The 12,930-nt window shown below is 43.6% G+C and overlaps 2 protein-coding genes across 5 annotated transcripts in view; one reads left to right on the forward strand and one right to left on the reverse strand.

Annotated features, from left to right (window-relative positions):
• Nucleotides 1–10,673, reverse strand: part of LOC134208779 (homeobox protein PKNOX2-like) — a 246,262-nt gene extending 235,589 nt beyond the window's left edge. For all 4 annotated transcript variants that reach the window (XM_062684714.1, XM_062684713.1, XM_062684716.1 and 1 more), the window contains exon 1: nt 10,182–10,673. The gene's annotated coding sequence lies outside the window, so the exon portion shown is untranslated. The remainder of the gene's footprint in view (nt 1–10,181) is intronic.
• On the forward strand, nt 4,588–5,163 carry LOC134209003 (uncharacterized). Its single transcript, XM_062684977.1, has one exon. The coding sequence runs from the start codon at nt 4,588–4,590 to the stop codon at nt 5,161–5,163; it is 576 nt and encodes a 191-aa protein (XP_062540961.1).
• Nucleotides 10,674–12,930: the final 2,257 nt, after the last annotated feature.

A 12,930-nucleotide genomic window follows, 5' to 3' on the forward strand; every position in this document is an offset into this window, starting at 1 on the left:
GACAAGATGGAGGTGGCCGACCCCAAGTGCACCAACTGTGGCGACAAACATTGAACCACAACCAAGGGCTGTACAAAGCGAGCTGAATTCCTAGAAATCCAGCAGAAGGCTTTCATCAGGACCCTGTCAAAGAAGAACCATGTTCCTGTGCTCAATGAGATGAACTATCCTGCCATCGCCGCTCCCTGACAATCCTTCCATCGTTGCAACCACACAAACGACTAGCAGCAGCTGCTGCGTCGGTTCAAGCTCCAGCTCCATCCTGCAGCGAAAGCCCCCCGTTCCCACCTCCTGGATTCCGTCGGCAGCCGGAGAACAAAAATGTCCCACCGGAAGAATCTGCTCCACTCTACACCCCGGAGCAAATTATGCCGATCTTGAATTCCCCCCCGACCAGGTGGAGGAGGTGTGGGCGTGAGGCCATCGCTCTTCATCAACTGTCGCCTGCTACCAGCTGCTTCCAGCTAAGTGTCATCAGGGTCAAAGTTAGCACTTCTGTCGGCTCAATGGCGCTCATCGCGTCATACTACCCGACTCAAGTCAAAGCCGGCGACGGATCATCGGCCGCCCTTCGGAGGGACATTGTCAAGCTAACATGAAGGCAAGGTCAGTACATCATTGCTGGTGACTTGAATGCCAAGCACTAATCCTGGGGCAACATTCGTGGCAATCAAAATGAAACCATATGGAGCAATGGAATGGAGGAAGGTCACTATATGATCCTGAGCCCGGATTCCCCCCACTCGGCTGCGTCGATCAGGCGTCCATTCAATAATGGACTCGTACATTACAAAGATGAACGACCACATCTCTCAGCTGGTCGTCTACCAGGAGCTCAGCTCGGATCACTACCCGGTGGTGGTGGAAGTCGGCCTCGGTCAATCGGCATCAGCAGTCCCGACAAAACTACCATTATGTCAACTGGCGCCGGTTCCAAAGGTGCCCAACCATTGATGCACTCACCAAAGATTTGATCCGTTTACCAAAAGTCACGCGAAGGCAGTACCAGCGTACCAGACTGCCTGTCCTTAAGACACGTTGCAATCGCTAAACAAAAATTATCCAGGCCAGACTGGTGGACTTCAGGAATACTGGTTTCTCCAATAAGATTCGCGCTGTTCCAGACTGTGCTAAGCCGTTCTGGGAAATAACCAAATTTCTAAAATCTAAGCCTCGGCCCATTCCACCTTTGATCCCATTAGACTGCAATGGCTCTAAGAATTGCTTGATAACTCCTGCAGAGAAGGTCGCCAAAATAGGTCGTCACTATGTCAGCTCACATAAGCTTGGACAGATCATTGTCAGCCCACGCGAAGCAGCCGTTAACGAGCATGCTAACAACATCCACCTTATTCCTAGCGACTTCTCGGATGAGTGTGGAGATCTTAGCTAGAGAACTGTCAGCCTGTATCAGATCATCGAAAAACATGGAGGCCCCAGGCTTCGACAGCATCCAGAACTCGAGCTCAAACATTTGATTGCCCCTTTTTTGAGCCCCTTTTCTCTGATCTTTAACCAGTGCCTCCATCTCAGCTACCTCCAGTCGTCCGCCAAAGTCATCCTTATCCGGAAGCCCGAGACCGATCGTAACCGATAGTCGTAAATCTGGTCTTTGTACTCACCACTGACCTCATCGTATCGCACGAAATACGAGAGGCAGTTAGTCAGAATTGAAACGCCAACTACATCACATCGAGTAGATTTCATGTTCAACCGGTCGAGCACAATAAAATTTAAGAACAAAAGTGTTCAGTTTTTTCTATCATCAATAAATCGGTTGTTGCTCAGTATCAACTGCGTCGCGAGTTCCTAAGTGCAAGTCCGAAAACTAATCTTTCCCCAACGGTGCCAAAGATATGTGATACAACATTGGTCCTTCGAGCCAGATGACTGTTGGACGATCGATTGAGGACAAAAATAATGCAATGGTCCGTGTGAACAATTGAATTGTGTATATCGGCGTCGATCGAAATCCGCCATCGATCGAGTGTGAAGCGTGGACAAATTCTAATAGTGCAAAGATCATCACGGTGCGAACATTTCGCAAATTGCTGCCATCTGACGCTGAAAGACGGAGTGAAGAATTGGATTGTGACACGATAGCGGAATTCGAGCGGGCATCACGATTACCAGCTGGCGACGAGACGTGGGGCGGCAAGAGAGCAGGGAAGTCAATTATTCATGTGATTTGTGGAAGCGCCATGCATGAGGTGCATATAGGATGGAACGGTGGCAATTTAATAAAATGGTGGATGTAAATTATCTTTTATTTGCATGCGAAACTTGTGATCCCTGAGCTCAATTGACGGTTGGTCTTTGGTTCTGCTGGTTATTTTCTGCTTGTTTTTGCACCTGGGGTGACATTGCGCATCTCGAATCGAATCACTCGATTCGTACGTTTTTGCATTCGTTTCGAAAAAATGCGGCATCATGTATTTCGTACGACTTCATTCAGTCGCAGTAAAAGATTTCGAATGGTGCTGTACTAGCTCAATCGAGTATGTTCTGTCAAACGAAATGTAAACAGAGAGAATAAGAGATAGCTGTCTCCGTGTTTAGTATGCCGCCCACTGGAGAGACAACCTTCAGCGCATTGCGAATGTGAGTAAACAGAGAGAATAAGAGTAATTTCATCTGCGTGTAGCATGTTGCCTGATGGAAAGGCATCCTTCAGGGCATGAAATTGGCAGTTAATTTATAAACAAGCAAATTGTGCTCAATGATTTTAAAAAGCAATATTATTTATTGACCAATTGCAACCGATTAAAACATTATGCCGATACGACATGTTTTGTAAATTGAGATATTGTTACGACACAAATTAAGATTCTCACGTCCGAATGTGTGAGTGGCGATAAAAGGAAAACAAACACTCCTAGATGGTGCTACTCAGCAAAGTTTGGGTAAAAATGAGTATATTTTTCATATATTTTTTGACTCCTTCGCAACCATTGTGATGACTCGATCAATTTTGAGGTTATGAGCAGAAGGAAAACAAACATGTACTTACACATGCCGAATTGCATATCAGTGTGCGAGCGTTAAACGTCACTCATCTCTATTATAAGCTATTTATATTAGGAACGACCAGGGTAGATAACGAAAAATCCCTCTGTTTTGGCTTTTCTGGTCATAGAATTTATAAAGCGGAGTGATTCTACAACATCCGACGTTTCGACCCTTGGTTTGGGCCTTATAAGTTTTATGTTTATTCGAGTGTATGCCACAGATCCAAATTTGAGCCAAATAATTTAAAGCTATCGAAGGATTCGATAATGAATTACTTTGATGTTTCCATGTATTTTAGTTAAATGTTTGTGCGTTTTTTTTATTTAACTCATCCATTTTTTCGTAGATTTTGGAATATACAGATTTTTACGCAGATTTTCCTCATAGATTTATCACGCGATTTATCGAAATCGCCAAAAATACGTGAAAACTTCTAAAAACCGATTTTAGTTGAAGTCGTTTTTACGCGGATTTCGGGATAATTAGAGATGGCATATTGTGTGGAAACTATAAAAGTAGGTATACTAAAGACATTCTTTTCCTCAAGAGACAATAATAAAACATTTATTCTCTTCCCGTAGAGAAATAATAACAAATATAATTAAAAACTTTCAGCAAGAAAAAACTCTCGAACAACTTTCGAAAGCTATAAAGGTGACGAGTGTTTTTCAGTGTGCTAACGAGTTTCCATAATGGCAAAACATCTCGTTATTCTTGTACCTCCTCGAGCATACTCGAACAATGAGTCGTTTTCGAGATCGAATCGAAACCCGTAATGCCAAACATGTTCGACTCGATAGAATTACGTTCGAATCGAGATGCACAATGCCACCCCTGGTTGGATCTCCTCGAATCAGTCAATTTGTTGATCGGTCTGTTTCTGTCAATGACCCACAATTGACGAGTTGAGTCGAGTCGCGAACGCGGAATTGTTGCAGGTGATAGTGACTTTGAACATTGAGCATGCAATTCACAGTGGTGCAAAAGAGTGATTTTCGTAGACGTTTTGTGATCAATTATTGAGTGGGATTGTGGAAGGAGAGTGGATCAAAAAGTGCAACAAGACTCAAGAGTGATCAAAATGTCGAGTGCATTAAAAGAGCTAAAGTCTCAACAACGCCAGGTCCGGAGCACTTTCGAAGGCGTGCGTATGTTCATCACGAAGTTCAAGCGGGAGAAACATGATTCACAAATCGACGCGAGGTTGGAAATTCTGGAGGAAGCGATGCAAAAAATGTATGTGCTGCGAAGGAAGATAGAAATACTTACGGAGGAAGCTGACGAGAAGGAGGTGATGGATTCTAAGGATGAACCAGAGGAACTGAAAGCTCGCTTAGAAGCTCTTATAGAAAAACGACAGCATGATCACAGCGCTATCATTCAGCAAGCCGAAGACACATACTGCGAGTTGAAGTCGTCTCTACAGCTGTTGCAAAGCAAGCCAGCATCGGAAACATAATCTGCATCATCCGCGGCCACGATCATAGCTGCTTCTAATAGCTGCTTCTAATCAAACTTTCGGAGATTCGTTTACCTAGTTTCGGCGGCAAGATCCGGGATTGGGTAACATTCCGGGACATGTTCAGAAGCTTGATACACCGCAGCAAACAGTTCACTGACATAAATAAGTTTACTTATCTTAGATCGTCACTCGTAGGTGAAGCGCTGCAGGAGATTGAGACAATCGAGATTACGGCGGCAAATTACACTATCGCTTGGGAGCAGCTGCAAAAACGATATGAGAATCGAAAGCTCATTGTTAAATCTCACATCGATGCACTTTTTGCAGTAGAACCGGTACGAAGAGAGAGCTATGAGGCTCTGAGTTATCTTCTTAGTGAATATGAGCGCAATCTGCAAATGCTGGATAAGGTGGGAGAAAATACGTCGGAATGGAGCACTATCCTCGTACACATGATGTGCGCCAGATTAGATTCATCGACTTTGCGGAATTGGGAAACTCACCATTGCTCTTCGGAGGTTCCGAAATACACAGAACTGATAGAGTTCCTACGCAAACATTGTGCTATTCTTCAGTCAATAGCTCCAGACAAGCCAGTTCAAGTCGAGATGAAGAAACCTAAATTTTCTGTCAGCCATGTCCATTCTGCTCTGGAGAGGCACACTCTGCATTCAAGTGCCAAAGTTTCATAAGGATGAAAGTTCCCGAGCGATACGAAAAGGTGAATTACAATCACAAATTCGCTTCCGCAAATACAACAGCCACCATCCACCACAATTCACACACCTTCAAGTAATTCCCTACCTGCTACCATACACACTACTGCTCGCCAAGTTTTGCTCTCGACAGCGTTAGTTCGCGTGTCGGACAAGCATGGAAATATACAGCTAGCAAGAGTTCTTCTTGATTCGTGCTCGGAGTATTGTTTCATCACAAGCCTTGTTCAACGACTGAAGTTGAATGAAGTTGCCAGTCACCTGTCTGTAGCCGGAATAGGAGGCTCTGTTGTTAAATCCACGAAGAGGGTGGAGGCCATGATAGCTGCACGATCGTTCCGATTATCCACGTATGCGGAAAACATCCAGTTTCACGTACTACCTAAACTAACCTCCGAGTTGCCGATCCAGCCAGTCAACGTTCATAAGCTAGCCATTCCCAATTGGATCCAGTTGGCAGACCCGGATTTCCATAAGCCGGGTCCGATTGATATCATCATTGGCGCGGAGCATTATTATGACCTGCTAATGGAGGATAAATTGAAAATCTCCGATGACGGTCTAACGCTACAGCGGACAGTTTTTGGATGGGTCGTATCGGGACGCACTCCCGGAAATATTGACGAGGTGCCCACTACAGTTACCCATTCCTGCTCAACGGTCGAACTGCGAGAGCTTATCGCTAAGTTTTGGGAGTTAGAGTCGTGCAATAGTGCGAGTACGTTGTCAGTTGAAGAGACGATATGCGAAAAGCTCTTTGAGGAGACGACGGTGCGAGACAGTGAGGGAAGGTTCATCGTTTGTCTACCCAAAAGGGAACACGTCATAAATCAGTTAGGAGACTCCAAGGACATTGCATTGAAAAGACTTTATGGGCTGGAGAAACGGTTCGCTGTGAATGACCAGCTTAAGACACTCTACATAAAATTCATTCAAGAATATCTTTCTATGAACCACATGCGCGAGGTCGACGATGAAGAAACTGCTTTGCCGTCATATTACCCTAGCAGCACTCATGTTCCTCATTGGTTTCTGCAACTGATATGTGACCAGATTCGGTCACAATCAAGTTGCTTTAACCATTTTTGTCTGACTTGTGCTGCTCTACCTCATCACGCCGTGCTCAAGCCCGAAAGCACAACAACGAAGTTGAGAGTCGTGTTTGATGCTTCCTGCCGCTCCAGTACTGGAGTGTCCCTGAACGATGGGCTATTGGTCGGACCGGTGGTGCAGGATGATTTACTATCGATCATTTTGCGCTTTCGCCTGTGGGAGTATGTTTTGGTAGCAGACATTGCCAAAATGTACCGTATGGTCAAGATTGCAGAATCTGACAAACCGCTACAGCGTATACTTTGGAGAGATTCACCCGATCAGTCAATCAAACCGTACGAGTTGACCACAGTCACATATGGAACAGCGTCAGCTCCGTACCTTGCCACCAAGTGTCTCCAGCGTTTGGCAGCAGAAAGAGAAATCATGTATCCAACGGCAGCCAAAGTCATACGTAAAGATTTTTATGTCGACGACCTTTTGACCGGCATCGATAATTTAGATGAAGGCAAGAAACTTGCTGAAGAGCTGATCTCGTTAACAAACTCAGCCGGCCTTACATTGCGTAAGTGGAGCTCGAACAGTGCAGAACTTTTATCGGGTGTTCCGCCAGAACTTCAAGATGATCGAGCTACTGTGGAGCTAGATTCATCTACATCGGTCGTGAAAACTCTTGGGCTTATTTGGGAGCCTGCAAAGGATAGTTTCAAATTCGCAGTACCCCGCTGGAGTACGGAGCCAATCATCACAAAGCGAACAACCTCCGACACTACCCGCATTTTAGATCCTCTTGGACTCATTGGCCCTGCCACTGTCCAAACAAAAATCAGCTTTGGAAGCAAAACACAGATTGGGACGAAGCATTATCAGACAGTTTTCAAGCATTCTGGAAAGAATTTCGTCTGAATGCTGGTACACTAGAGTCTTTTTCCATCCCCCGGTGGACAGGTTTTAAAAGAACGTTAACATCTGTCGAGCTGCATGGCTTCTGCGAAGCCTCAGAGGTGTCATATGGCGCATGCCTGTATTTGCGGTGTGAAGCAAGCGATGGATTAGTTACTGTTCGCTTGATTACCTCCAAATCGCGAGTTGCGCCGTTAGAAGATCTTTCTCGAAAGAAAAAGAAGCAGTCGATACCCCGCTTAGAACTGTCATCGGATTTGCTTCTGGTGGCTATCTTTACGATAAGTTCCATAACAGTATTCTAATGCCTTCAAGCTTACTTCTGGACAGACTCTATGATTGTAAAGTGCTGGCTTTCATCAACACCGTCTCGCTGGCAAGTTTTTGTTGCCAATCGGGTTTCCGAAATCCAGCATATCACGAAATCTGGAATATGGAATCACGTCGCTGGAGCAGACAATCCAGCGGATATAGTCTCTCGAGGAATGAACCCCGAGCCCCGCACAGTTAGCATATCAATTTGTGGGCTTCGTGGCCGTACGGTTAGCGACGTCAATCGTCTAGCCGCATGGGCTGCGGAGTGTGGGTTCGATTCCCGCCCCGGTAAGGAGAAAACTTTTCGTAAAGCGAAAAGCTCTCCACTGGTCCACTGGGTGTTGTGTAAATGTCCTGTCCGTTGTCTCATGCTAGATGTTAAGTGTTCAGTCTGTGCGACCTATGGTCGAAGGCGGTGATTCTGTCTTTTTCTGTCTTTTTAAATCTCTTTGGTTTAAAGGTCCGTTGTGGCTGCGCCAAGACCACCTGTGTTGGCCAAAATCAGCCGTAGTACAGACAGATCTAGATGATTCACTGTTGGAGGAGAGGCCTACAACATCACTCCCTGTTCAAGTGAAGCCACCCAGTTCCATATTTTCACTGCGGTCCTCGTATAAGGCACTGGTGCGCGTTGTAGCCTGGATTCGTCGTTTTTGCCACAACGCAGCTAGTAGAAATCGTCTAAGTATACGCAGCGGCAATTTGTCGACAACTGAACTCAACGAGGCAGAAATACAATTAGTTCGTACAGCGCAGTCGGAAAGCTTTCCGGCAGAGATCAATGGATTAGTCAAGAACAATTCTGTCAGTCCATCATCAAAACTATTGAACATGAATCCCATCCTGATTGAAGGCGTAATTCGAGTCGGTGGCAGGTTGCAACATGCCCCTATCACAGAAAATCGGAAGCACCCTATGATACTTCATCATCAACATCCATTGACAAGGCTTCTAATGGAACATTATCACCGCAAACTCTTGCATGCTGGACAGCAACTTTTGATTAGTTCCGTACGAGAAAAATTTTGGCCCATGCGTGCTCGAGATGTTGCCCGGCGGACTATACATCGATGTGTTCCATGTTTTCGGAACAAACCTAAGGTCCACGAACAGTTGATGGCCGACTTGCCCTCCGTCCGGGTTACACCAGGAGCAGTATTCCTAAAGGTTGGCATCGACTTGTGTGGACCGTTCTACATTCGATACCCTGGTCGGCGAGCTGTTCCAATTAAGGCCTTCGTATGCATTTTCGTCTGCCTGGCCACCAAGGCCGTGCACATGGAAGTTGTGGCCGACCTTTCCACGCAGGCATTCCTAGCTGCATTCAAACGATTTGTCGCAATCCGTGGCAAACCAGAGATGGTGATGTGCTGGGTATTCTATCAGAAATTCGTTTTTTTTTCGAGAATTCGAGAAAAGAAAAAAATACAGGCATTCTACTAAAAAGCTCGAAACAATTCTCTTATCATTAATTATTGATGTTCTCATAAACCTGAAGATAAATATAAATATCTTTTGATAAATATATTTTATCTACGAAAAATTTGATTTTAAATTTCTGCGTAAAAATAACAAATTGAATGGATGATCATTAACCACTTTTCAATGCACGGGCATGATCCCATACCAGTCGGCCGGCCAGCCAACTCTTATGTCTATAAATACACTCTGAATCGTTTGTTTGATTCGTGGTCGGAGCTGATCAACGTTTAATCGACAGACAGAAAGACAGAAGTCCAGTTTTGATTTCCCACCGAGAAAAAAAAACGCCCGCTCGCCACTTTTTTCGTCTATTGCTTAACAAACGAAAATAAATATCAAAAGCCGTTCGCCAGGTCGAGCGGGTTGAACATGTTTATCATTATTCTATTCACGTGCTCGTTTGAAGCACCAGCATATGTAGGAGCCAAATCAATACTCGGCATCATCTGCACTTCGAAGACAGATTTGTTGTTGTCGGTTCGACTCATACGGTTCACCACGCTCGTTGATCTTCTTCGTTCCTTTTTATCGGGATGATGTATCAAAAATATTTCTTTACTATTCACACTCCTAAGAAGGCTCCTTAAATCTTGTTTTAAAATTGCTTGTAGGTCATTTTCAGAGGTTCAAATTGCGTACTCCGACTAATAAAATTATTGAAAAAATGATAGTCCACTGTTGATACATCCGATTTTTATCATTGGCCTCCGTATTTCACTATAGGTGAATTAGTTCTGTTTTTTGTGTACCTTTTAGCCACTGAATCAGAACGCTTAGAACGTCGTTTTTGCCTTTTCCTCGAATTTTAATTTCAAACAAGATACAATAATCACGTCACATTGAATCAACAGTGTCCAAATTAAAAAAGAAACATTATTGAAATCGCCTCTCGAAATGAAAGAAAAATATTCCCTTCTTGGGAAAATTCATGTGTATTCAGTTCTGTCGCTTTCAATGAATGTCATTCTTATCGCTTCTTTGAATGTGGCGAACCACCGTGGAACAGGAAAAAAACGAAGCTAAGCTAAGCAACCCAATCAGCCGATGCCGATTACACGAGTAACCATGACAATAAATCGTTAATCAGTGCGTGCTCGGCGACAATTTATTAGCTGCGATGAGTGAAAATAAGTTATTATCAAAAACTTCATAGAAATTCTGCCTTGATTGGATCGTCAGAAAGTGTGATCTAACGTTGCTTATAATGCACGGTACCGGAATCCGGTTAACTGTTTGTTTACCTTCTCGTTCGACGTTTCATCCACTTGTTTCCGAATGGAACTGTCGTGCCCGCTCGTTCTCTGCCGGTGTTTTCAAGCTTCCATTTCACCTTCCCAACAGCATTCGGAAATTGATGCGTGATTCACCTGTGTCCGCACTGTCTAGTTTTTCTTCCGGGCCGGATCACAAACAACGCATAAATCACTACCAAAAACCCGTGACCATCGCAAGCACGCCCGCTAGTTGCGGTTCAATTCCGATGCACAACAATAACACGAACGCGGCAACAGAGGCAGCGAAGGAGCAAAATCCCGACGGCAAATACCACGCGTACGCTCACCGTGGTCGTGGTGCGTGTCTGTCGCAAGGAAGGAGCTAACAAACCAAAACGACGTTGGGGTGGTGTGTGTTTACGACGTTACGAATGCTGGAATGGGTTCGCACGAGTGTGTCCCAAGCACAGCCGATGCGATGTGAAAGCGAAACGGCGACTGTTCTGCGTTCGGCCGGTGCGCGAAGAGGAACCCGACTTCGAGGGGCAACCAGTGCGCCGACGTCGTCCGAATTTCGACGGCCGTTTGGTCGGCTGTCATGTCAAGTGCAATGAACACTTGAAGCAGAAAATTCTACTGGCCGTTCCGGTGATTTGAGGGAGTGAAAGGGACAGATATTCGTAAGTAGTGACGAGCAATCGTCACCAGATATTTACAATCATTTCGGTGACTGATGCGATCCAAGCGGTGAGCACTGGAACGAGACTGACATTTTGGATTGTTTAGGATGAATCAAACATTTATAAAATCGGGTTGAATCAAAAGCTGGAGATATTTCTGGTAAGTATATAATTTTATTGAACTAACAATCATATATTTTTTTGTAGATTTGAAATACGAAGTACAAGGAATGCTTAGAAGAAGATCAATGTCAGCACATCATAGATATTGGACAAACATGTACGAAGGATGTGTAGTTAGGGTTAGGATCTATTATTATATTCAGCAGCCGCTGCCGGTGTATGACAACTGATGTACCATAAGTAATGGAAACATAAACCACTTAGAATTCACTACACATAAAAAAATAACCTTATATGTTATGGCAAAAAAACATTCGAAAATACTTATACTCTTCATTATGCCACCTTCTGAGTGATTCCATATCAAAAAGCTAATAACATTCATAAGTTAATGAAAAGTGATGAAAACCCTAATTATAACCACATATTTCAGAGCAGAGAAGCAAAAGGATTGCCGTCAGTTGTCGAAACTTTTTAGATACTTACATGATAAACCTTTCCAATGACATGGAAGGTAAAATGAACAAAGTTAGAGATCTTTATGTCCATGTGTAATAGTGCAAAGTAACTGAGATCACAAAACAGATAGGCATCATAGAACAAACTGCAAGTTTCAGAGTAAGCAATTTGTGTGTTAATAATCGACGAAAAAGAAAGAGACAGCAAAGCATGCGATGCTGCTCTGTCTTATGCGCGTTGTTTAGTGAAGCTTACCTTCCACCGCTAGGTTCGCTAGCGTTTCAAAATCATGGACAACATTCCGCGGCAAAGATGCCTACCTTTATGTTATTGGAATTGAGGATCAGTTAGTGAAAGGAAAGTCTCCTACATAATTTCTACTACCAAAATGGATTAGCTCTAAAAAACTTCTACTCTTCAGAAAAAGTAGAGGGTTGTATCAAATATACGACCGCAAATTGAACGTAGAATTACGTATAGTGCGATAGTGGATGCAAAATTTGATCATCAACATTTTATGCATGTTCATGCCGGATGGCTAATAGCCGAAATGTAGGCAATTTACTGTTAAAGTGCAATTTCAACATTGGCTGGCGAAATTGAATTTTTCAATAGTTAAATGCATTGATCAATTGTTTACAATAGTTGTAAAGAATCTTAGAGAGTTTACTGATCGACTCATACCAAAATCTCCAGAATCCGTTGTAAAACGGCTGAGTTATTGGCTCGTACTTCCTGACCTCTTTTCGTGACGATCCCAAATCTGAAACTTTGGAATGACCCCCCTATCTCACCGAAAGACGTAATTCTGAGTCAAAAAAGCTGATCCAATAGACATAACATTCTTTAGCCATAATTTTGAAAAATTACCAATCGTCATCACATTGGATATCGTTTCGATGTCCAAAACGAATTTTATGAAATCCCATATATACTGTGAAAAATTTATTTTATAGCAACAGATACGCATATTACCACATAATATCAGGAACACGAAGGAGTACAAAAGAAAAACAGATGAAGTTTGATTTAGAACGGCTGAAAAGCAATGAATACGAGACATGAAAAATTTAAAAAAAAAACATTGATAAATACTGAAAAAAAACGAACAAGCATGGGCAACAATATTGAAAATAGATGAATCAAAATACAAAATTCAGTAATCAAGGTGGCTATAGAACGGTGAAGGGTCATTTGGCCGAAACCCATCCGGCCACCCATTCTCATTCCTAATTTATCACTTTTCAATAACCCACTCGGCCAAATGACCTATTCGGCCAAACTACCCTTTCGGCCAAACGACCCTTTCGACTAAACAACCTTTTCGGCCAAACAACCCTTTCGGCTAAATAACCTTTCGGCCAAATGACCCTTTCGGCCAAATGACCCATTCGACCAAACAACCCTTTTGGCCAAACGACTCTTTCAGACAAACAACCCTTTCGGCTAAGGACATAAACGGCAACCTTCATTCAAACGAGCGTGAGGTGATCCAAACGTGACGGCAGGATTAC

This window comes from Armigeres subalbatus, chromosome 2 (assembly GCF_024139115.2).
Source record: "Armigeres subalbatus isolate Guangzhou_Male chromosome 2, GZ_Asu_2, whole genome shotgun sequence".
Lineage (NCBI taxonomy): Eukaryota > Metazoa > Arthropoda > Insecta > Diptera > Culicidae > Armigeres > Armigeres subalbatus.